This window comes from Rattus norvegicus, chromosome 4, assembly GCF_036323735.1.
Source record: "Rattus norvegicus strain BN/NHsdMcwi chromosome 4, GRCr8, whole genome shotgun sequence".
Taxonomy (NCBI): domain Eukaryota; kingdom Metazoa; phylum Chordata; class Mammalia; order Rodentia; family Muridae; genus Rattus; species Rattus norvegicus.
The window spans coordinates 32,661,912-32,689,349 of NC_086022.1; the positions used below are offsets into that span (position 1 = coordinate 32,661,912).

The 27,438-nt window shown below is 37.4% G+C and overlaps 1 protein-coding gene across 2 annotated transcripts in view; it reads right to left on the reverse strand.

The window, feature by feature from the left end:
* Calcr (calcitonin receptor) overlaps positions 1–27,438 on the reverse strand; it is a 75,121-nt gene that overhangs the window by 45,957 nt on the left and 1,726 nt on the right. For both annotated transcript variants that reach the window (NM_001034015.1, NM_053816.2), the window contains exon 3: positions 17,910–18,007. In NM_001034015.1, the coding sequence (NP_001029187.1) occupies positions 17,910–17,932 (23 nt within the window). In that variant the 5' untranslated portion in view covers positions 17,933–18,007. The remainder of the gene's footprint in view (positions 1–17,909; positions 18,008–27,438) is intronic.

Below are 27,438 nucleotides of genomic sequence, written 5' to 3' on the forward strand. Positions count from 1 at the left end.
TGCACTAAAGGATGGGTCATTAAGATTAGGGGTATGTAAAGACTATACATGGACTGACCCTGGACTCTGACCCCATAGGTAGCAATGAATATCCTAGTAAGAGCACCAGTGGAAGGGGAAGCCCTGGGTCCTGCTAAGACTGAACCCCCAGTGAACTAGATTGTTGGGGGGAGGGCGGCAATGGGGGGAGGGTTGGGAGGGGAACACCCATAAGGAAGGGGAGGGGGGAGGGGGATGTTTGCCCGGAAACCGGGAAAGGGAATAACACTCGAAATGTATACAAGAAATACTCAAGTTAATAAAAAAAAAAGATTAGGGGTATGGGCTGAATGTAGTTTAAAGCTTTCCTATACAAACTACCCTTTTTATATTCCCTGTCCATCTTTTAAGCCTCGTGATTTCAGGAATATTTCATTCAATTGCACATTACCCTCATTTATCACAAAATAGTGTAGAAAATCATAAACCGTATAGAGAAATGGTAAAATCAGCAAACTGTTGATCTATATAGACAATACACAATTTTTTTTATCTCTTTTGAATTTATCTTTCATACTCATCAGGCCAACTCCAGGACCCCATGAATATATATGATTTTATATTTATATTTAATCCCTTATTCCTTTAATTTTATTGAATTCTCAGGCTGGTTTCCAGGTCAACAATGTCAAATATGAATGGAACTCACATGAAAACTTAGAAACCACCAAAACAGGGAAATTCTCTAGCCTAGAATAGCTGCGATGCCACAACGATTTACCTACGATGTTCCCAATCACAGCCCACTGTACAGTTAAGCTAGGTCTCATAATAGGCTAATCATAAAGACATTAAGATAAAACTGCTTCTACTTATTATATTTGTAATCTATTCAATGCTCCAAATAAGTCAATAAGTAAAGCTCAAATATGTTATTAACATATACCTTAGATTGAAAGTAATCTCTTTGGTATGTTTAAAAAATGACTTAAATATATTGTGAGAATGAGTTCCATGTGACTGCTATTGAGCAGTCGTGGATGTTGGCCAAGTTGTAATAACACAGTTCTCATCCTGAGTACAACTGAACAGAGTTTTACTAGTAGAGACACTACTATGAAGTGCCACCCATTGACAACTATGAAGAAATCATAATCACTAGTAATTTTAGACTAGAATGGCAGCAGTCTTTGCCCTCTTCAATAATTCCTTCCCAGCTTTAAGAAAGATATAAATGTTTAATGAAGTCCTCCTAAGAGTAAATCAAAGGTCATGGCCATAGATCTTCAAGGGCTCCTAAGGCTGAAAGGTTCCAACTGCAGGAGTGAGCACAGCTCAAGGTTGAGGACAGTATAGAGCTCTGTCCAGCTTTTCTTGTCCCCTCTTCTCTACACTAACCACTAATTCACCCTGAGAAGTCCTGTTGTTCGGTCTGATGTTTGCTGCATCTCTGTTTTGGTTTATAACAGGAAGGTAATTTTTAGGAGGTGAGAGTAAGAGACTCCCACTATCAGAGAATGTAGGGTACTGGCAGGACTCATTACAGATGGGTAGCGGAATTAAAACAAGAGAGCTGTACAATTGTTCTGTCTGTCAGTAACCTATAAACATGGAACAAAATCACTGAAACCTTTGATTTTGAACACTGGAATCGTTCCCTAAGTTAGAGCAGATATACTAAGCCCATCTGGCTGGATTTTGGAAGGGAGGACAGATTGCAGTCTCTGGATACAATTATTCATGATATAAATGGCAGAGAGAACTTCATCAAGAGACCCGAGAGGATGCATCTGTAGAAATCAAAAACAAATCTATATCATAGAGCCTTGAATGCTCATGTCTAAAGCAGAAACATCTCAAAAGTCATGAGTATTTATATCTCTGATGTGCAAGATATGTTCTTAAATCCTGGTCAGTGCAGTAAGCAATGTTTGACAAACTAGACATGAGCTAAACTCATTTGGGCTGTTTGCCTTATAAGGTCAGTATTGCCAAACCATTGAGGAAAATGGCCTCCAAGTTTCTTTCATTTGACTCTGGTATGTTCAGGAGCCAGAGAGAAGTAAGTATTATTCTTGTGAAAACCAATGGTTTTATTGTGGTTTTCTTATCCTCCTTTTGGTAAAATTATGTACTGAAGAAATACCTTATAATTGTAAGAAACATTTAGCCTTCCAAAATCCATACTGCCTTCAGCTCTGTGACATATACACGTACTTCCATTTTTTGGGAATCACATAAAGAGACAATTTACACTGGACATTTCACCGAATGCCTTGGTTTATTTAAAAACTAGCAAAGAGAATTATTATTGTCCTCATCTGGGGTTCTGACAGCTAAACCCTTGACCATGCTCATTAAATTCATGAGTGATCACGTGGTGATCGCACCTAACTTTCTAAACTCAGGATTACTTGTAGACTATTTTGTGCCATTAATAATCCTTCCGCAAGTTCTCCTATGAATGTAGAGAATATAGAAAAATGAATAAAAATTTTTACTATCAGAACTTTATGAATTAAGCTTCTTCATTCTGTACTTGTCCTCTATTTCAAGTATAATCAATATTTCCTGTAATACGAACACATAATGTATTCTAGACACAAGTCATGATAACTAGAAGCTGTTGAAGGCATGCATGCACTTCAGAGAGGGTGAAACTTTATTCTTCACATTAAATAATTTCCAACTAGCAGGACATTTTCCTATGCAAGCTTAAATTCCTTAGGTCTTGTGGTCTTGTGTTAACCCTTAATTCTCCTTAGTGATAAGCAGAGTCTTTTTCCACCATTTTTTTCTGACCTGAGAAACTGGTGGGGGATTTTAAATGTGGACCCTGAATTAAATGATAGTACTGCAACATTAAATACTGAGATTTGGGGAATGGGGGTTAGGGAATGGGTAGAGTCGTTGCCTTCAGTCTCTCTAAGTGGTTTTTTTAAGGGTCATTTGAGCAAAATCCTAATTTCTGTGGCAATTGCAATTGAGTTTTGTTGGTGTAGATCAAGAATGCTAATGAGTTTTAAGATCTGAGGAGCATGTAGTTCATCTTTGAAGTTGGTGAGTTTTCATTTCAGTGAAAAAATAAATCTCAACAAGAGTAGAGGGAATAGAAAACAGATCAGCCATGGAGGTTCCGCCCTCCTGGGTGCTTAGCAGGTAATGCTCCCCCCCCAACCCCCTGCCAACAGGACTCCAAATGCATATTGCCTTTGGTATAATTGGAATTACAAATCTTTTGTGCCAAGTGTCAAGCCTGTGAAATAAATGATCTTGTGTGGTGTATGTTGAGACCCAGTGCAAAGCTTATCTTGACTCATATGCTTTCTTTCTCTTTTGATTTTACTGTAACAATGTATTTCTTTTCTTTACATTGACTTAAAGCAAAATGGAAGGCAAATTTACTGCCTAACAATTAACTTACACACGTATTGAAAACTCTTTTCTTGTTCATTTAAAACAACTTAATTTGTATTCAAAATTTAAAAAATAAATATGAAGAGATTGCTAAAGAAAAGATATGCTTCTGTGTTACACCGAAGTTATGTAAGAGATTCTGGATAATAAGCATTAGGATTCTCCCATAAATCAATTTAATTCAACATCACTTTTCTTATTCACCACTGATCAGGAAAGATTCAATAGAAACTTTTTCAATAATGGTAACCAAAAGTTCATTTTCATTAAGAAAAATGAGCAGTATTGTGACATTAACACTCATTGTCATCTTATAAACACTGAAATACATCAGCTGTGTTTTCAGTGTATAACTTGTAACACATGACTGCCATGCAAATTCACTCCACTGGGCTGAACAATAGATACAAATTGGATTATAAGCTCCAGAGCAACGAAATCAAATTACAGCTTTGTGAATGAAATACCAAACTAAGCACTGAATAATTATTTTTTACATCAAAGCACATGAGAATTAAAATTAAGGGCTTAAAACTAGGAAGGGACAAGTTGTCTCAGGATTTGTTATTTTATTTGTCTCTTTTCTTGTTAAAGATGTATTTACACTTAAAGCAGTTAATAATAAGGGTCAGAGGATTTCTTCCTTTAATAGTTTGGAAAAATTAAAATTAAAGAACACATGGAATATGTTACAAATAAAAACAAGCAGGAGAACAAATGGAAAACAAAATTTGCGACATAACTTGAGATTAATGTGTTAAATATGACAGTAGACATGCTTGGAATACATTCTCTTAATACCAAGTAACTTTTTCATTTTATTAAAACTTAATAATCTGTTTATATTGATAAGAACGATTAATAAATTACTAAAATAAACAAAAATGATATAGAAGTGAGTGAAGTAAGAAAAATTATCTGACATCAAACAAAAACAAAAGTTTAAAACATTGAAATTAGATGGGATCTTCACTTTGAGGTAAGGCTAGTTGTTATAATTAAAACACAATAAAGTGAAATATAGTAAGTCACTACATTAATTTATGTGCCCCATTCATTGTGAGGGTAGTTGGAAAATTTTATTCAGATTTTTCCTCCGATGGTTGCGGGCGCGTGCGTGCGCACGTGTGTGTGTGTCTGTGCATATATTCTTATTAATTTTGGTCATTTTTGGAAAACATTTACGGATATCTTATGTAGTGGTGTGGGCAAAAGTTTGCCCTATTCAAATAATTTAGGCTTTGTTTGTGCATTTGTTGATGGATATGTCTGTGTTTTAACACATAGAAGAGTTTATGTGTTTGGAGTCAACCTTGCCCGTTTGGTGTATGAATTTTCCCCCTTCCTTTTCATCTGTCATGGGATCGTTTAAGCCCTCACCAGCACCTTCCTCCAACTCTGCTAGATGAGTCTTTTATTGGGAAGTTGGAGCAGGATTCGAGCCTGGGCAGCCCTGGCGCCTAATGACCATTTCTTTAGACTCAGACTTGGCTGGGGGAGCTTGTGACAAATCTTCCCACAGCCGTCCTCCAACTGCTAAGCAGCAGAGATATTTATGTCACAGCGTGTCTCCACACCTGCGGTCAAGGATTTCATGCTGCTCAGGGCTCATTTCATGCAGGAGCAGGAGGAAGGGCGCTGAAGCAGCTTTCCCAGGCTGAATATGAGCTCATCTTTCCTGCGAACTGTCCCACACTTCCCTCAGACTACAAGGAGAGCAGAAAACAGGCAGTAAAGTACAACCAACCGCCTGCACTTTTTTCCTTATGATGCTACATTGGGCACAGTTGGATATGCTATGTGTTAAACTGGTAGAACGGAAGAAAAAAAACAAAAACAAAAAAAAAACACTCAGGAGATTATTGGTGTGGTCTTTCTAACCGCGAGATCCCGTGCACAGAGCATTCCTTGTTGGTCGTTTCATCAGGGCTGAAAGAACCTATTTTGGTTCTTTAATAAAATATGACCCTCGTGTATGCGGGCCTCTCTTTTGGGAGCTTTCCAGCCTCCTGCTCACTGGAGAGGACTGGTTTTGTTAAATTAAGATTTGGGAGGGACAGACGTGTTAAATTGTTATGCGCTAAAAGAATTTAAACAGACAATGTAAAAACAGAGGCAAAAGATCGAACAAAGTAAATTTGCTAAGTGGCCGGATTTAACAGAAATTAAATATGGTAGATCCCAGTGCTGGGGTATAATTTATTGAGAAATTGAGGTCAAGGAGCATCAGCTTGCTGAAATTGTGTGGTGCTTGCCAGTGAATGACGGGCGCCCCATTGTTGGGGCAGCTGATGCTTAGGCTGGCAAGGATCCTGAGAACATGTTTTAAAAAAGACCCTCTGCTGGCAGAAGGGGCAGAGATGACTTCATGGGACTTCTGAGTCTAGAATTTCTTTGCTTTTATTACCAATTATTTTTGCTGGATTTTATTTTGACGCAGTGTTTTTAACTTAAAAAAAAATCTAAACAAAAATAACTATCTTCTTCCTGAAGTCACACTGGAGTTTGCTGCTGTTCTAACAGTGACTTCGTATCACCCCTCATTCTAAGCCTGACGTGGTTGTGTGCTGGCATGAAAACAACCCTCCTTACGATGCTCTTTGTGTTTGGGTTTCTTTTAGAGATCCAAAGTGAGGGTTTCCTCATCAGCTGAAGCATAGAAAATGGCAACACACACTACCTTTGATTTAATTGATTCAATTACGATGCTGTAAATGCAGACATTAGAGACTGAACACTGAAACAAATATCATGTTCTCACAAATGTTGTCCATTATACATTTGGATATCATTAGCTCACTAACTTTAGCAAAGACTACCCTCAAAGCAGGGTTTTCATGAGGTAGAGCTTCTAGAAACTTCTAGAGAAGTTATTCATGTGTAAGGAAGCAGAGTAGAGTAAGAACTTAAGGCTGAGTAGTCTAGCTAGTAGCATCCGGCTAGAAGGTATTAGATGATCATTTAATAGAACCCACTTGTCTTAGAAGTCCAAAGTGTTCATCATATCCTATATAGGATTTCAATTATTGTGTGGACAAAGAAAGCTCTTATGGCTATTTGAAAAATAAATGGAAAGTATTACCTAAATGATATTTTTAATTATCACTCATAATTACTATACTAATATTTTTTTTTTGGTCTTTGAAACTTAAAATTCCAAAACCTTAAAATTCAGGAGCAAAATATTGTATGTGGATTTTTTTAAATGTATTTTTTTTCCTCAAAAACATGATATCAACTATCCTGCAATAAAGAACTTGAAGAAAGGTAAAATTGCAGGCATAGAGGCAGGTAAGCTGAGAGAGCTCCTAGAATCACCCAGGTTGTCCGGTTAGTGTTTGAATAAGAACAGAGGTGCCCCCATCAGGACCTAGTCCCAGTAAGGATTTATGCACACTTAGGAAACCATTTTTCACACTCACAGCAAACAGTTGGTCCTAGTAAAATAATGTGGCAGAGCCTGTTATTTCTGTGCATTTTGACTTGTTTCTACTAGACGTTTTCAGACATGCCATCTAATTAAAGGACTCAGAACACGAATGAGAGGTTATTGTTTCAAAAACTCAATGTGTGGAGCTGTCCTGATGGCCGAGTCTGTAAACCAATGCTTAGTTTAGTCTAGTACCCATTCCCCCAGGTTCAGCCTGCTCCTGTCTCCGGATGTCCCCAAACCTGTTTCTTCAAATGAGTCCACACACAGCCCTGACTCTGCAAATGCTATGTAGTATGGAGTGCAGATGGATAATTTTGGCTGAGAGCTAACTGGTAGCAGTTCTGCATTTCTGTGTTTTGTTTTTCCTGAAGATTTGTCACTTCAGAACTTTCTCAGAGACGTAACGGCTTCTAGATTCTCTAACAAAACTCTTCTCATATGCTTCCAGATAAACAGATAAAACGCAAAAGCCAACTACTATCATTGTGGTTATCTTCCTTCGGCGTTCTTAATTTTTTATCTTTGGAGATGGTGTGTCTCCTATTGAACCTGATGCTTGCCATTTCGGCTAGGCTGGGTAGCCAGAGAGCCCCAGAGACCTCCTGTTTCCTCCCCCAATATTCTAGGGCTGCAGTATCCGCCTGAGTCAGACTACTACACAGGCACTGAGGATCCGAGCCCAGGTCCTTAACCTGGGCTGCTCTATTGAGTCATTTCCCCACTAACATTTAAAGACCATTTTCAATTTTTATATTTCTTATATCTGAGCAAGAAAAAATAGACACACATGGTATAAGTCTTTGAAGCAAAAAGACATAATGGATCTCAAATTAACATATAGACCCCCAAAGAGAAGATGCATGAATTTGAAGTTACTTGATCCTAAAAAATACTTTCAGGAATAAAGTTAATATCTGGAGCATATATTTAAACACTATAGACATAAAGCGGCTCCATCCTGAGTCTCCGAGCCAAGTTTAAGGGTATATTTCTGTGAACACTGAGTGTTAATATTGTGCCACCTACTGGACAGCCTGTCAGCTCCTAAGAAACACGCTCACAGCTTGGGGATATTTTATCCACAAGGCTTCAGCAGAGGTGAAGCCTATGATCAAAGCTCTCTGGACTCTTCAATAAGTTCTGTTCCTTTTACTATTGAAGGCCAAAATTGTTACTAATGAGGTTCATTTGTTCAAAATCAATGCTAGAACGTTCGAACAAGAAGAACACTAGCAACACAACTTTCTTCATGGGGATTTTCTGTATCCAGTGCTCTAGATTGATTCTCCAGCCACTAAAGCAGATAGATTTATAGGCACTGGAACTAACATGAGGACGATTTAACAGAATGATGCAAGAATATCTCAGTTACCGTCACCTGACACTGGGAAAACACATCTTAGAACCACCACAGGTTGTTGTTGTTGTTGTTTGTTTGTTTGTTTGTTTTGTTTTTTGGTGGTTTTGTCTCCTGTACAGAGGGAATAGAAAATTACACACCCTCTATGCACCCAGAGAACACAAATGAGAAAACATCCAAATGTCAGTAAGCAAGTAAAATATTTATAACTACTAATAAAAAAGGCCACTGAATTTAAATATTTATACAAAAAAAGAAAGTCAGTATTACAAAAGACACAGAGCACATGTAGACCTGACTTCTGCAGAAGCAGTTAAGGCTAAGTGGCATTGCTCAGTGTTGATTTGCCTCTCAATGTTTTAATCCCCTTTCAAGGATGACTGTTGTCTAACTTACAAAATGCCTGTAGAATTACATAAGGTAAGACACTCTCCTCAAGTCCTCAGACTTAGCAGGTTCTTAGTAGAGATGAGTGGCACCAAATGGACTCCACAGGAAGGCACACATGCAGCTTTAAAATTGACCAAGGTTAAGAGACAATCTTTGTGAACTGTTCTGTTATATTTCATTCTACCTCCCTGGCTCGGGATATGCTGGCTTTACACTTTTTGTCTCTACATTAGGAGACACATTTGTGATTCAAGATCAAGTGGGAATGACACCTGCGCAGGACAGTCTACCACTCTGCATTACTGTGGTCACAACCAGTCTTTTTGTGTGCACTTATTCTCACTGTGCCTAGAGGTGGTTTCAGTGTCCTGCTCAAAATAGGGCTGAAAATTACCAAAAATGAATCAGAAGGAGGAGGAGGAGGAGGAGAGAAGGAAGAAAGGAAAGAGAGAAAGAAAGAAAAAAGAAAAAAAGAAAGAATATGAGCTTTTACTATGTTAGCTTTTCAAGAAATTTGGACCTTAATGTCAACTTTGAAACTTGACAAGGCCAAAAGATAAACCTTTATATCATGATTTATTTTTTTTGCATAGTGTGAGTTTTTCATGTGGGTTTGGCCACTTCCCATGAGAGTTTGCTTCAACGCGTCCTGTTGTTTTTGGTATTATAAAAAGATGTCCTTTTAAATAAACCATTGTGAAAGTTGGTGTACAAATTGTGCTTTATTAGAAGTATGCTATTTGTAGCTTCATTTATTCAACAATCTATTGATCATGAGCTCACACTTCCTACAAACCAATGACAGATGTTCTCAATACTTTCTAGGAGACCTGAATTTTTTTTTTATTTTGTAGATCTAGAAGTACTCTGGATATACAAGTCTTTCTAAAAGAAAGCGAGTCTAGAAGGGAGGGGAGCCAGAGAGATAGAAGTTAGAAGGAACACATAACTCATGATTAAAGGTGACCCTCTTAATTTCATATTCCACAAAATAGAATCTTGAACTAAAGAGGTGATGGTGGAGGGATTAGAGCCTGATAACAGGGCATGGCATGTGTCATTAGCTGGTCGACAAGAAACTTAAGACCAAACAGCAATACTGTTCTCACTTGAAGCAAAGCATGTTTTCAAATGGAAGTCCCCTCTTCAGGCATGGTATAATTGTAAAATCATAAAGTTATAGAAACAGACAGTAGCTGTCCCGTTTGCCAAGCCTGTGTGTGACGTGTGAGTGTGAGCCATTTTCACATGGTACGTTCCACCAGGAATGTTTGGCCATTTACCCTTCATTGATCACGGCACCCAGAGCCCTTGAGGCATGGCAATCTGGAGAATCAGTCCCACAGAATGAGAGGAAACAGGCACAAAATGTTGAAGTGCTTGCATTAGTCTTTGCCGAAGGTAAGTAGTGTGGAGTGTCTGACCTTAGCACATCACCTGAGTCCCTGTGAGTAACTACAGCACCAAACAGCCTGATGATGCTAGGGACATTAAAACTCCAGGCTCTATCTCCCTAGGACTTGACAGGTGATAGGAATTTCTATATAAGCAGGTTCTGACCAGATAAAACAGATCTTCTGCTCCTTTGTCAGAACTCTACATGGGGTGGAGGAATCCCGTAGAGAAATAGTAGGTGGTCAGAAGGGAATTTTGGCCTGATCAGGTTTCAGCCAGTTCGTGCTGCAAAACAGAGAAGGCCCACTTAGCTCAGGCCTCTGAGGGAGTGTGAGCAAAGTATTGGAAGGGCTAACTCATTATCCTTAAACTGCCCTTGAGAAAGAAAAAGCAGGGCCTTATACTCCTGGGGTCACTTGAAATAGTGGAGATAGAATAGGCTGGTACCTCAGAATAAATTTGATAAGATTTATGCGGAAAAGTCACTTACGGCATAGAAACTCAAAGCAGTAGTTTGAATGATGCCTGCCTTCAAGTTATTTGCAAATCCTTTCAAACAATTGTCAAAGAGAAGATATTGAATGCCAAACTTTGTAAATTACTTATTGATGTGGACAAGTAACAATATAAAAACAGCACTGATTAAGCACATCACAGTGGTTATCAGGTTATCAAAATAGGTAGAAACAACAATAGAATATATTCCAAAGTCATATCTTTAAAAGTGGGTTTCAGCAAGCAAGAATTTGAAGGCAAGAAACCTCGACTTGGGCTGCCTGGTAAATAGAGGAAGTTTAACATAGTTTTGCTCTCGTTTAATTTCAATTAAAACATCCTCTGTCCACTGTGGTCTTTTCAACAGTGTGAAAAGAACAAAATTTACTTTTAATGGAGAGGAAACCTAGGGAGAGGAGGGGATGGATGTGGCAGGGAAGACTTCCTGGATCCACTAGTTGTAAGTTAACAATATACTTAAGGATATTTGAATTTATTTCCCTAGAGCAAGACTACTTTAAAATAGCAAAGGAGGCATAAATGAAGACAATAGGAATGGTGTTTACCCTCAGTGCTTTTCTGTCAGTATACCTAGATCTACACCTAGATCTGTAGGGCATAGATACCCCAGCTGAGAAACAGGAAGGACTTTCTTGGCCTCCTGTGACCCAAGTATGTGCTTGTAACTTTTATAGTATGTTTCATTTTAAAACATCTTACTAAATTTTTTCTAATTCCTTTAATACATTTTTAAAATTTGACATTTTAAATGTAAGTTGAAAGAACTTTTTCTTTTTCCTTCCTAATCTTAATTGATTAAGCAGACTGACACCAGTTCTTAAAGAAAACTTCTCAGAGCTGAAACTAATTGACAACTTTAACATTCCTTGTGTGTTCTGTGTCCAGGATGTGTAATACTGTAAACAAACAATGTATCAATTCTTCAATGTATCAATGTTCTTCTTAGGAATCTCTTTTCTTCCTATGTGATGGTCATGTTTCCAGGTCAGTGGACAGAGATCTCCCTCCTTTTGAAGGGCTTTTTAGGGCTGCTCTGTGCTGACTATAACACATATAAGGGCTCTCCCATTGTGTTTAAGCAGCATCTACTTAAAGTTTACAGATAATAATAAAAAGAACATTGTAGAGACACAGAAGGTGGGGACAAAAGGTTTACAATTTTGTTAAGTAGATAGTAAGTTAAAATATGGCTAGTAACAATATTTTGGGCTTCCCATAGATAACTAAAGAGATCAAAACCTTTACTCTGATAATTTTGGCTAATTTTCTGATCTTTTACAACTCTCTGCTTATAACCTTTCCATGTAAAATATTTGTTTCTTTATTGATTATAGGAACTTCTCTTACTCCCATGTTTGATAAGCGATCTGTGATTCAAGGAGATCTGAGTTCAAACTTCAGTTTTGCCTTCCTTTTGAAAATGACTTTTGGAGTTCCCTGAAGTTGCTAAACATCAGATTGTTTATCTACAATTGATGATAAAAAGCACATATTTACTACTATCTTTAAAAATTATAATTGGCAATAAGACACAAATGCCAGAATGGCTAAATTAAGCTAATGAAAATGTGGGAAGAAAGAAATGGATTTTCCCCCTTAAGTGCTAAAATTAACACATGACTGTAAGTTTTTAGAATTGCGTGTGTGTGTGTATGGGTGTGTGTGCATGTGTGTGTGCATGCACACATGTGTGTGTGTGTTTATGTGTGTGTGTCTACATAGACTGTCATTTTAATGCAAACTCTCTGCTTTATGTATAGGAAATATTCTTTAAGCTGCAATCATCATTAGGATACAGTCATCACTTTATGCTTTGCTTAGGATGCTAAGGTCTCAATTTATAAAAAAATAAAATCCTTTACATTTCTCCTAGACAGCAATATTCATTTGTGATATCGTAGAAGGTATACTGCTTTGATAGTTGACTATTATTGTCCCCATTGTTTTCATATGCCACTATTGTCACACACTAAACCCCAGTGTATTGCTTAACCCTTATTCTCTTTCATTAACTTCTTCCTTTCTGCACCAGCACCCTCAGCTATCCTCGGCTTCATGGCACATTGGCCCTTCGTAAAACAAAAGTAGCCTGTTTTTTTTTATTTTTTTACACTTTTTTTATTATATGTATTACTCCTTTCTGTAACGTGTTTGCCTGTTTGCTTCCTGCCTATCTTCAGCGTTCATGTGCTCATATGGATGTGTGGCCACACCACTTTCAGCACCGTACCGCATAGCTAAAACAGTGGCTAACTTGAATAAACAACCCGGAATCTTAGAATCTTTTGAGACCAAGAGTTTTCTGCTATTACCTCAAACATTCCAATTGTTAAACTAGTCACAGAGAGAATAAACAAAGCAGAAGGCACAGAAACTCTCACAACTACTGTCCTACGTCTAATGTTGGGAAGAAATAAAGTAATTCTTGCCTTTCATTTAAGCACTCTGTCAGTAGCATAGCTTCAAAGGCAGCCATATTGTTAGGTTGTAGTTTTTTTTCCCCACACCATGACTTGGAGGTGCTTATTTGTTTTTATTATGCAAAAGACAGCATTTACACTGCCATTTGTTTTAGAGAGAGACTATAACCATTTCTTGAAATTTTCATCTTCATGATCTAGGTGACTGCTCATATGATTCCTTCCGTATTTCCTCAAAACTCAGGAAAGGTGTAGACAGTGAGGAGTTCTGTGTCATGTTATACTTCATAGTCTTTCGCAGGTAACCTTTAAATTGTATTAATCAACTCTTAAGTACAGTGAAAACAACAAGTTCTTTTTTTCTTAATTCACCTACTTTTTCCAACATGAACTTAGACATGTTGAAAAGGAATCATGGAAATATGGGTAGGAAAGGGAATACTAGAAGCCCAGGTAATGGAAAAGCAATACAGCCAAGACGGGCTTCCCTTAGGAGGGAGCACACAATATTGGGGTTTTGCTGAGCTTTTCGTTGTACAGGGACATACAGGACCTAGAGATGGTGGCCAACTTGAATCCTCCAAAACCATTGGAAGGTAGGGAGGAGTGAGGTAAAAAAATGCTCCCGGGGGGGGGGGGATTCTGAATGTCACTGCTTAACCAAGGTTGTTGAGAGATGATCTGGGACACACCAGAAACTAAAATTGTGATTACCAGCTCATCTTAGCCTACATCAGATGCTCTCGGATTGGAGCTCATATCCTGGGGTTGGACAAACTCTTCAGGTGATTCTCTTCTGGACATAAGTTTTAGAAATGTAGCTTTTGTGCAAGGAGGAGAGGAGTGGGTTAGGATTCTTTGGGAGGTCCAAATGTCAGCTGTGTATTAAAATCTTTGCTTCAGACACCAACTGCCATGTCCTGAGGATCAAACGAAAGTGGGAATCACTTGCCAAAACTTGGTAAGACTGGCAGCAAATTATAACTGTAAAAGTTGGGCAAGTTACCATAAAATCTCTTACCAAGATTCCCAAGTAAATAATGTCCCAACGATTGACTTCCCTAACCGGATGCTGAGGAGACAAATTTTCTATTCCCTCCCCCATCTGCCAGCCAAGTTAGGTTGATTGATTTTAAATTATCTCTGTATCTTCCACAGTCTTTTGAGATATTTACTAAGGCCTTTGTCCTTCTGTGGCTCAGCAAAAGGATTTATATAAAAATCAAGATTATCTCCTGATTCAAATTCTTTCCATCATCTACAGTGGATCTGTAGTTCCAAAGATCGATGCCATACACTCTCTTCTATTTTACTTTTAATGATGGCGGGGAGATGTTGGCAAAGTACCCAGGCACTTGAGAAAACATTTTGAATACTTCTACTCACTACTTGTAATGGAACAAAGTTGATCTTTGAAAAAAAATATTTTGGCCTTTTGACATGAATACTTTGAAGCTGTTTTCATAAATTTGTCTAGAACGATCTCTCACTGGCTTGCTCATACTCCTTGCTGGTGGCTTGCTCTTGGATAATACTGACTTTCCCTTGCAGACTGAGTCTTGTCTTATCGCTGTCTGGTGGTTGACATCCCACGTGGCAATTTTATCTGATGCAACTTTGCACCCCAAATCAGAAGATATGAAAGGTAATTTCTAACTGTTAAGCTTTTATGTTCAAAGTACTAATTCTGGCAGCACAGGCTATATTCGATATGAACTTGCTCTAAATACATTAGAAGCAACCATTTAAGTTCCAGATGCCTGATGAACTCTGAGTGAGAAATGGAATGCTACATTAAGAGATAAACAAGCCCTGTAGAGGAAAGGAAAAGGAAAAGGAATTGGTTTCCTTCCTCATTTGTTTCTTCTGAGGACTGAATTGCAGCCTACTTCTGCTTTCTCTTTAAAAAGGCAGAAACCGTTTTATTCTTTAGCATTATGGTGAAGACAAAGTGTTTGAGTAAGGAGTCAGTGTGTGCAATAATTTCTAATATTCTACCAACAAAGTTATACTGTAATCTAGACGTGCCAGGTCACTGTACAGGATAATTAAAAGACTTGGTATAGAAGAAGAGTAAGGGTCAATCCTTATCACTATCACCTAACTAGATGAATTGTTTCGGCTCACTTTGGAATCTGAGTTGTACTCCCACCCCAATTTTAGATGAGGACCAAAATAATAATAAAGAATATATAAGTTGTCAGAGGTGTAATTCAGTGGCAGAGTACAATACTGATATATATTTGGCTATATATTTGCTGCCTACCACAAAAGAAAATTGAGAGGGGGGGGGGAGAGAGAGAGAGAGGGAGAGAGAGAGAGGGAGAGAGAGAGAGAGATTAAATCCACTTCTCTGTGATCCTTACATGTTTGATAATTTTCCCCTGTATTATATAAAATCTATGAAAGACTCTACTTCGATTTTTTTTCCTACAGAAATCTGTGCATAAGAAAAGCCAAGCACTACTGACACACAGTGTAAGCTTTTGTGTATTTTAAAGAGGACACCCTTGCTGCTGGAGTAACATTACTTTACACCATAGTAAGTGCCTATTAAATGAGAGGGTGGAGACACTGCTTGGTGTGTGTGTGTGTGTGTGTGTGTGTGTGTGTGTGTGTGTGTGTGTGTGTGGTATTCAGCTGGAGTTAGGGTGTTTTGTATATGGAGAGGGTTATTCTCTGAAAGTATATTAGACATGGATGGCAGCAGTCTTCTTCAAGTATATTCTGCTTCCCTTAAATGTCTTTAAAAACTAAAAGTGATACTCACTTTAAGCATAAAGCTCAAGTCTTGGAAAAACCTGAGAAATATATTTTTGATAACTTTTATTATATGTATATGCACATATATATGTATGTGTGTATTGTTTTTTCCAGAGGCCAGAATCTTATAGTTTATGAATCAATTTCATTTTCTTCCATTGTCCCAAGTATGAGACAGAGGGCACAGGACTGACAAGTTTTCAATGAATGTTTTTAAAAATAATTATCAGCCATGTTGAGCATCATTAGATTTAAATTGGGTATTATTTTTCCACCAAAGGAAGACTATATTCCCAGAACAAAGCTCAGTCCTTTATAGAAAAATTCCTTAATAGTTAGGGGAACTCTTGCCATTGTCTTTGAGCTTCTCATTTTGCTACTAGACAGTGAAACTCCGCCATGGGTTTGTAGACCATATTTGAGGACAACTCTTTTCGATTAAAAGCCACATGAGACCCTGAAAAGCCACAAACTCAGCACCAGGCAAATATGATTAAATATGTAAGCTCTATGTTCAGTAGGAGTGCAGGATAGTGACTCAGACCATAGTGTGGCGTTCATTTCTGCCTCTGCCTCTAGTTATAGGACCTTTATATGCTTCAACACCTCCTGGAGTTCACTGGGAATGATAAAAACATCTGTGACAACTGTGTGAAGTAATTGGGAGGAATTCTTTCAAGAACTGTCACAGTGAGCCTTTGTGTCACTTAAAATGATTGCGCTGGCATGTTGCTGATTATTAGAATTAGCATCTTAATTCTAATTTCTTCTTACTGACTTCTTTGGCTTCTCTGGTTTTATCACTTTCCTTATCACTGTGAACTGGAGGTAAAGACATCTCACTCTCAGGCTATTTATTGTACAATCTAAATGAGATACTGTGTGTGCGTATTCTGCTTGGCAAATATACACCTGAGACTCAGTGCTAGTCTACTTTGTCTGGTTCGGAACTCTGCTTGGACATATCGTGAGAGAAAAGAGAAATAAAACTAATGAATACATTAATATAAAAAATAAATCCCAGCTTCTCCCCCATGTAGGTTTGCACTTCTAGGTGTTTGTCCAGTCTCACCAACGTGTCTTTGTCTCCCACATCTCTTCCCTGCCCGTCACCACCGTGGATAGGTCTGAAACCACACCTTTTTCATATTAAGATTATATCTTGCAAGCTAGAAGTTTCTGGACAGAGGTGTAGTAAGGTAGAAAGGCAAACTCCCCTGTTATTATTGTGATCTTGACTTTTAAATAATGACCTAATTATCTTCAGATTCCTGAGGAAGCTGGATAATTTGACATAAAGTAAGCTTTATCTCAATGGCTTTTCTCTTACTGTCCTAAAATTCATCTGTGCCACTAGGGAAACAAAGTGTTAGATTACGCGAGAACGGAAGACAAGTGTAAGACAAGCAAATAGAAGAGGTGAAGTTAGTGTAAATGCAGATAAAACAAATAAGCAAAACCAGAAATAATTAATAAAAGCCACTTACAGAAGACTGAGTAGCCCGAATGTGCTTGAAGGACTTACACACAGTTTCCTTGGGGTTTCAGAATGGACAGTCCCACTCCTGCTGGCCCCTCACCCCTGTTTGCCCAAGTACACAGAGTACCAAGGTAGTCATCAGATAGGGAAATGAGACTGTCCAGGGAGCATGGAAATGAGCTGTCATGCTCCAAAATAGAGCTGGAAAGTTTATCATCTCTGAGTGAATAGGAAAATTGACCATTTTTAGACTAATTAAAATTCAATGTGTTTTTATTTGCCATTTTGGGCCCATACATTTTTTTCCCCTCCACACCATTAAAACCACAGATACCATGGGTTTCTGACTAGCTTTCATGGAAATAGGCAAAAATGTAGTTTCTGAGATTGTTTTTAAGGTCCAGTTAAGAGTTGTGTTTAATATTCTTGATGGAAATTTTGAAATAATAAATCAACTTGTTTGCAGTTGATCTTGATTTTTTTTCATGAATGAAATTGTCAACTTGGAAAAGCACAATTTCTCCTTCTGGTAAAGCATGGTGCATAGTGGAATATTAAATGCCTGGGTATGAGAAAAATATTTACAATATGGAAAACCTTTATTATTTGTATATATTTTCTAAGACAGAAATCCATGGATCTGCTGCTTCAAAACAGGCAAAAATGCCAAAGTGAAAGATATTTTACACTAAGATAATAGAGTTTGGCTGTTAGAAATTTAATAGTAAGTACACGTCTCTCTTCTGATTTACTTACATTCTGGATCTCCGTGGAGTCATTTTCAGATCCGCTGTTCAGAAGCCGTGCTCCCTCGGTTTCCTCTTGTGTGGAATGGCACTTACCTTAGGTGGACGCTGCAAATACGAAATGCATTAGAAATCAATGGAAAGCACACAGCACTAGTGGCTCGCAGTAAATTCTGTGTAAGGGGTAGATATATTTTTCATGATTATTTTTAATAAACACATCCACTTTGTATACACGGTTTCTTACGAGTCCTTACTTCTAAAGTCATTCTTGAGTTTCGAGACCCTGTCACTTACAGGTTAGTTATAATGGCGTAACGCCTTCTTTCATTAGTTTTTTACACCGAATATTAAGTCTTTCATATCTTCAGACACAGTATAAAGATTAAAATTTTGGATTTAACATTCAAAATTATCCCACACAGAAAATGTCATTATTGCTGACGATATTTTTTTTTTCCTGAAGTGAGTTAAGCACAGTTTATCCCATATGCAGAAAACAAGATTTGTGGGTACGGAGAAACGAAGTAGTAGATCTGAGCTTGGAGGAGTATCAAAAGAGACTGAGAGAGAGACTCTGGGGCGGCTCAAGCAAAGGGGTGTTTTCTTAAGAAGGTAAACATGTGGCCCACTGACATTACAGTGTGCGTTTTACGTACTGGGCGTAACAGTAAGAATAGGCAGAACAACCAAGACAGGCCGCTCCTGTTGCCGTGTTTTGTTCTCTTCTCATCCGTGAGAACAGTGGTACATGAGGCTTTCTGCAGATGCCCATGGCTCTCAGTGACCTTGCCTGCTTTTCCCAGAGAGCACTTGGCATGGAGTCAGAAGGATGGGATTGCCTAGGCAGAAGGTGATAACCTTCTAATGGGGGCGCGGGGGAGACCATGACACTTCTGCCGTGGTTTCCTTCTTAATGAAAGCATTGGGTTCCCTATCTTAATAAAGGTAAAATATTAATTACCAGGAAAACATATGGCATCACCTTAAAGGCAGAAGTGCTGTTTTAACAAATTAAAATGCAGCTCAAGGAGATCATAACGTTCAAATTGGACACCAAGCTGCTGCTCCTGAAATGTGCCTAGATATTAATATTTCAGTAGCTAAAAAAGAAAAGCCAAGTTTCTCCCTGACCTTCTATTCACTAAGATAACATTTCCAATTTGTAAGAATATATATTTTCCTCATGGGATACAATAAAATTATTTTCATTTTCAATGGGAAAAGAAGCAACCTAGTAAATTCTTATTTTTTCCTGAATTGGCCCCCGAGCTATGATCGTTTGCTTCGTTGGGGTTTTGCCTTAATGCCATCTTCGCAGTCTATGTGATGTTAGGATTGAAAAACTGTTCTAATATTGTCCTGACCTTTTAGCCTTGCATTACTGTGTGCTGTGTGCCAAAGAACTTCTTCGAATCTTGGACTACAGAGAGTCCATCCAATGCCCCTAAACATCAATATTTTCTGCCAGACACCCTTATACTTGCCTAGAATTCTACCTGTCCCGCACAAGGATAGAAAATCATAACACTGAAGGTTGGGTTAATTAATATATGAGTTGAGGCAGTTTACAATTAAATTTGGCAGCAATAACATTTGTCTTTCCTTTACCTTTGTTGTTTGAGATGACTTAATATAAAAGCACTCTAGAGAGAAAAAATTCCTTAAATAGCCAAGTTTTTCTTTAGGAATCACAATTTTTTATTATTAAATGGATACTTTCCCCATTCTATTTGTAGGATAACCACTAATTATTTTTGAGCTCCAGGGAAGGATAAACAGAACTTTTATGTTTTATGGCCATCAAATTGCTGCACATTAATAATTAATAAATTTATTTGATAACTCTTTAAAAGAGTTGGTCAAATAATAAAAACATAAAATTCTAAATTAATATTAGGTTTCACATTTCGTTGTGAAGAAATGTCTGCCTATATATTTAGGTATCTAGAACATTCCATTGGGTGGGGCTTGTGCTAGTCCAAGCCGTTCCAAAAGGTTGGAATTTGGGGATAAGTGCAATCATAGCTCCTGCAGGCCCAACGGGTGGAATGCAGGCTAAAAGTCTGCAGGGAGACGAGTTGTCTTTCATGCCTGTGGAGAGGGGCTCCTTACCTCATTTGTTACAGAGACTTGACCATCCATGATGATTAATATTCTAGTTATAGGATTTTTTTTTTTCAAAAAGTTCTTCAAGTCACCATCAAATGCCATTAATTGGAGCAGCAGAGAGAAGGAGATTAATTAATCTTCGGTTTGAATTGTTGCTCTGTCACATTCGGAGAGCCATACATTTTCTCACGTTTCTAATCCTGCTTTCTCATCAATGGATTGGGTTTGATAGTACCTTATTAGGACACAGGATACTATCATAGCATCCTGAGAAGTGACCGAATAGTCCAGTATGCAGCACACAGTAGGCCCCATGAATTGTCACTCTTTTTTTTTTTTTTGCTATTTTGTTGTATATCCCACATAAGGAGGCCCTCAGTTATTATAGAAGATAGATTTTTCTGTTTAGTGTGAGTCACTTCTGGTTCTGTTCTCTACTGGGAATATAAGATATTCTTGTTTCTACCTTGCACATGAAAGTATAAATAACACTCGAGTAGCTTTGTCCTCAAGCAAGAAGGAAAAGTGGCAATGTCTGTAAGGATCCACAATTAAAACTGGACATATGCAATTTACACACAGTTTCCTTAAGTAAAGTAGGGCAGTGCTTGATCATAATCCAAAGCACACCCTCCTGTCATACTTTTAATCATACGTGGACTGCATGTAATAACTGCTGTAATGTAAATGCTGTTTAAGGAATTGTTTGACTTTTTTTATTTCTATTGCTTTACTTTTTAATTATGCATGTGCACATGTGAGTTGAGGTGCCTATGGAGGCCACCGGAATCCAGGCCCCTGGCTGGGGCTGGAGCTGCAGTCACCTGTGAGCTGTCTGACATGTGTACTGGGAATTGAACTCCGTCCTCTGCAAGAGCATTCTGCCCTCTTAACCATTAAGCCATCTCTCCAGCTACTATAGATGCTATTTAAATATTTGCTTGGCTTTCCTTGTTTAGGGAATAGTAGCTACAGAGAAAAAAAAACAGTGTGCCCACATTCAGCACAGATTTAAATTTTCAAAAGACATTTTTAGTATGGGTGCTTAAATCCATGGCTGCAACTCCAGAGACAATGGGCGAACACTTTGTGCTTTAGAGGGATGGGAGGGGCACTGGAAACAGTTCTGCATGTTATACTGGAGTGACGGGTTCAGAGCCGCGAATGATGTTTTCAATGTTCACAGAAGAAAACATGATTCGCCCCATAGGTTGACATGGACTCCAGACTGAAGCAGGAGAATGGGTATAATAAGCTTCAAAATGAAAAGGGATTATTGATTTGGAGGAATTATTACAGAAAAAATATGTCTAAGTTTCGAGACAATGGCAAGTTGATAACTTTCAAAGAAAACTTCAGGCTTCGCTGTGACAAAAATCAATTCAGGAAAAAAAAGTCAGCATCTTTATGGTTAAATGTAAGTAAGTTTTAACTCATCCCCATATGAGCATAGAAAGCTGTCTGGATTTGCTGAGAAGATTGGAAAACAGATGACTGTCGTTTGTAACCCCGAACAGAAAGAAGAGAAGTTAACGCACATTCATAGCAAAAGGGGAAACATCATGAAGACAGCTAGAAAATATTTCATCTTACCCAAAGATTGACACATTTCACCTGGAAACTTTTGTGCGACTTTAAAGGACACAACCGTCCTGAGAACGGTTTGTATATGTTGAAATACTAGAATCCATAGAGGCCCTGTAAAGTTTGTAAATTGGGCTTTTGTTGGCCTTTTCCACAGAGAGAATATGTTACATAAAAGTAAATATACATGTGTTATATGTGTGAGCACATACACATACACACACACACCCATACACACACACACACACATACACACACACACACACACACACACACTCTCTCTCATGCACACTCCCGTGCACAAGGCCTGTTTGAGAATCATAAGAACTCTTTGGTAAGTTTTCGGTGGCCTGAAAACTTGATGGAGCAACCCAGGTGTCTGCAGTTTCCCACATCACCATATTGTTCCTTTGCCTGGAAGGCTATTTTTGTATTGCTTGTTGGTTTTTGTTTGTTTCTTTATTTGTTTATTAGTTTCCTACCTGTAACATAACTCCATGTCTCCCGTGTTTAGTCGGCTTTTTATAAACTGTCATTTTAGTGGCAACTCACGTCCTCTTTAAAAGGATCAACCTCCGTAGAAACCATTCCCGCATGCCACTTCGGACCACCAAGGAAATGTAATTATCATAACATTCTTTGACCAAAACAATAAGTAAATATTTACTAGATATTTACTGAGTATTAAAACATAAGTGATGGTATCAGGATGGGAAATTTTGTTTGACGGGGGCATAATTAACATTCTTTGAGGGATGGACATAGGTTAGATCTGAAATGCGAGATTCTGAAGCCCCACACAATAAAGGACTGCTGCTGGGATAAGGACTGTTGGGAAAAACATAAGCCAAAGCAGAGCAGCCTAGCAACTGAACCATTATATAAGTGGACAGACAGACAGAGAGACAGACAGACAGAGAGACAGAGAGACAGACAGACAGACAGACAGACAGACACACACACACAGACACACACACACACACACACACACACACACACCCAGAGAAGTTTTGAGGCAATAGAATGTGAACTGATCGTGACAGGCAAAGGCATAAAGTTGAAAGCGAAGGACGGACTCTAACTCTGGAGTCAGTTTTTCTAGTATTAACTGCAGTTCCTGAGCTGGACTTAAGGAGCTGCTGAGATTTTCTCCACACCATTGATGGGGAAAAATTTTTAAATGGGGTTTTTAATCACGAAGCATCTTAGATGGTATTCTTAAAAGAGGGCTACATTCTTAGACAATAACTGAATAACTTTGAACAGAGGATGACAAGACCGGAGCTTGAAAATAACTCTGTCTGTGTTGTAAATTCAAGACACAGGGAATACAATGCTGCTGAATATTGGGAGAGTATTTAAATATTTTGATGATGGTAATAAAAGGGGTGGCTGAAGAGCTGCTGAAAAAGCTTAGCATCTGTCAGAAACTGGAAGTACCCCAATATTTGATAATTTGAGGGAAAAGAATACACTGCCAAAGAGAAATGTTAGTGCAGCGATACAGTTAAATATTGATTAGAGAAATATTGATTGCATTGCACTGAACCAGGTACTTTATTTTTTGAGAACTAGCTCATCATGGTTAAAGAATCCAAACTACTTTTTATATACAGGACACTAATGGGCATGCTTTCTTTTAATAGAAACTTACAGCAGAAAAGAGCAAAGTGTCCACAGGTGCCTACAGGTGTCGGCAGCTGAGTGGAGCTGCAGGCTCCATTGAGGGAGAACAGTGGGTTCCCAGATGTGTTCTGCAAGCCAGCTCAGTGTCAGGGACTTTTACTGGGTTCTTCGATGAGCATTTTCTCTTCTAAAGATTTTTTTTCAGGAATAAAAGTAAAACCACATTCTAAACACACACACACACACACACAAACACACACACAAACACACACACAAACACACACACAAACACACACACACACACACACACACACACACGTGCACACCTGCACACCTCACACATTACTCTTGAGAAGCTGACTTGAGAAAATTGCAGTTTACAGTATTAATGAACCAATAGCAATGGGACTTTCTACAAATGCTCCAACCCCATGATTTACTTGAAATACAAAGTTTCAATCTCTGTGGCCTCACCATGGGTCTACTTTCTAACCTTCCACATGAAAGACAGAAGCACATGCTTTTCTGTGATCAAATCTAAAACAAGGTAGGACCACTGTAATAATACAAAATGTTACCATTTGGTTTTTCACCAGTTGGAATTCAGGAAAATCACACCAGCATTGAAAGATACGTAGCTGTCATATACCAAACCATGATTTTAATTATACTCAAGACAGGAAAAATGCCAGTGTTTGCCTGAAATAATCACTGATTTATTTAGGCGTATTTCCTATGAGATGTAACATCTTGAGGACAAGGACATGACTTTTTTTTTGTACTGTCAAACTTAATCAATTGTTGGTGTTTAATAAATAATCAAAATGTTTATGAATAAGTGGCATTTTAAAATAGACATTTAAAACAATTACATAGAACCTATTATGCACAAAATAAACACCCAAATGCTTTAAAAATACTAATCCTCTTAATCCACATTAAATAAGATCTTTTAACTGGATTTAGCCTTTATAGCCCAGAAAGGTTGAATTACTTGCCTGATTTATGCAGTGAAACAGTGATGGAGCCAGTGTCCTCCCTGAGCACAGCTATGTCAGAATCTTTGCTCTTACCTTATACCACTTTCAAATGGACGCTGTCTTTAAAAATTTAAGAATATAAATATTCACTTAATAGGTGTTTTATGACACAGTTAAACTCAGAGTAAGAAGGTAGGGGCTTGAGTACATCTTTATTTTTCTCATGTATAAAATCAGGGCAGTAGATTTTACCTCCAAAACTTATTATGAATTTTACAAAACTAATTTGTATGAAAATATTAGAACACACTTGGCACCCAGAATATGTTACTTGGTATGCTAAGGAGAAAGGCTCTAAATTATCATTTTCCCCTTTCAAAATACACATTTTCACATTGTATATCATTATTGGTCTTAGGAGAAGGAAATAAAATTCTTTGCTTCCTAAAGCATTTTTAAACATTCCCTGGAGCTAGAGTTTATGTAGTAAGACCAGATAGCTTCTTTTCTAGCGAAAATGTTGGAATCTGTTATGATTTAACCATCTAACATAAAGAACAAAATCTTCTAGTTAGAAAATCAACTTATATGCATCACATACATGGGAAAAAAGAGTAGAATGGCAATACAACAAATGACATTTATTTTCATCAAGATTCTTCAACATTAATGGGTTCAAAAAAAATCCAAAGATCAGACCAAAAATTCAATAAGTAGCATTTATGTTCCCTAAGACCTTTCTACATGAATGGGGTTTATCAAATCACAGAAAATTGTTTCAGCTGATTCTTATCAGTCATGGTTGCAAGATATATTTACCTAAAAATTTTCATCAATATTCAGACCTCTTCCCAAGATATTGTGATTTAATTAGGTTGGGTAGGGTCTGTTATACTTTTTTTTTGTTTTCTTTTTTTTTCTTTTTCTTTTTCACTAAAGAAAAATTCTTTCGGATTCTAATTTGTGGCTAAAGTTGAGAACATCAGTTCATATATCAGTAAAGTATCACTGGCCCCTAATTGTCACCTCAACTTTACTTTAATAAACACCAACAAAATATACTATTTTTACTCAAATCACCAATGAAAGACTGTGTGTATGAGGTTTCATAAAGATTCATGAAGAACAGAGATGCTGGGCATGAGCATACTACTTTTTAGGTTCGTTTCTTTTAATTGCTTGAAACAAAGAGCATCTTTATTTACCCAAAATCTTCTAAAAGTATGATTAGTTGGGAAATAGATGCCACGTGTAGTATAAATTAAATTTAAATATAAATATAATTAGACAATACAATAGATTTAGTTGTATGTCCTTTGGATCAATTATAGTGAATAAATTCTTCATTATATACAGATCACAGTATTCAATGTGTTGGTGTGGTCAATAGGCAATACACATTTTTACAATATGACAAATACTAGTCTTAAGGGTTTAATTATTAAAATTAACTCTAGGTTAGAATCATTGTTGAACCAAAACAAATTCCAGCCGAGGGTTGTTTGGGGTTGCTACAAACAGAATAGAAGTGAACATTGACAAAATGGAGGGCTTTGCAAACCCAGCCCTATCAGTTTCTTTCATAACAAAAGCATATGAAACCAGCAATTCCCAATTGTTAAAGCTGAATATTTAAATACCAAAAGTATATGCGGCCAATAATAAGCAATTACAAATTTTACTTAATAGACATAACATTAGAAGCATTCTCACTTTGTCCTTAAAAGCAAGTCAGCCAGCTTGACTATATAAAATATTTGTTTTCTGTCATCACTTCAGACAGTGAAACTTGGAGACTCAGATATTTAGTATTAGTTTCAAGGCTTATATGGTAAACCTATAGTTTATTTAAACATTTTCTTTCTCTCAGTTGCCCAATGATTTCAACAAATATCCTGGAATAAATGGGCTTGCTCAGAGTCACTTAAATCACAAAGGTGTTCGATGACACCTAAGGATCATGCTTTCTTTTTCCGATTTACAATATATTATAGATAAATAGTATACAATACAGTATTAGATTAAAGGTTCCATAATGAACATTTTTTCTCTCAGCTGCCCATCAATTTCAACAAATATTCTTGAATAGATCGGTTTGTTCACAGTCTCTTAAACTACAAAGGTGTTTAATGACACCTAAGGATCATGTTTGCTGTTTCCGATTTACAATCTGCTATAGATTAAATAGTATATAATATACTATTACATTAAAATTATCATAAAAATAAATTTTTTCTCTCAGTTGCCCAACAATTTCAACAAATATCCTTGAATAGACAGGCTTGTTCAGAGTCTTATATTTTTGGTTGTGAGCCTAGCCTTTAACGGCTGAGCCATCTCTCCAGCCCCAGAGTCTTAAACCACAAAAATGTTCAATGACACCTAAGGATCACGCTTCCTTTTCCTCACTTACAATGCACTGTAGATTAAATAATATACAATGAACTATTAAAGATATCATCGACTAAAGAATTTTTTTTCTCTCAGTTGCCCATCAATTTCAATAAATATTCTTGAATAGATCGGCTTGTTCACAGTCTCTTAAACTACAAAGGTGTTTAATGACACCTAAGGATCATGTTTGCTGTTTCCGATTTACAATCTGCTATAGATTAAATAGTATACAATATACTATTACATTAAAATTACCATAAAAATAAATTTTTTCTCTCAGTTGCCCAACAATTTCAACAAATATCCTTGAATAGACAGGCTTGTTCAGAGTCTTATATTTTTGGTTGTGAGCCTAGCCTTTAACGGCTGAGCCATCTCTCCAGCCCCAGAGTCTTAAACCACAAAAATGTTCAATGACACCTAAGGATCACGCTTCCTTTTCCTCACTTACAATGCACTGTAGATTAAATAATATACAATGAACTATTAAAGATATCATCGACTAAAGAATTTTTTTTCTCTCAGTTGCCCATCAATTTCAATAAATATTCTTGAATAGATCGGCTTGTTCACAGTCTCTTAAACTACAAAGGTGTTTAATGACACCTAAGGATCATGTTTGCTGTTTCCGATTTACAATCTGCTATAGATTAAATAGTATACAATATACTATTACATTAAAATTACCATAAAAATAAATTTTTTCTCTCAGTTGCCCAACAATTTCAACAAATATCCTTGAATAGACGGGCTTGTTCAGAGTCTTATATTTTTGGTTGTGAGCCTAGCCTTTAACGGCTGAGCCATCTCTCCAGCCCCAGAGTTTTAAACCACAAAAGTGTT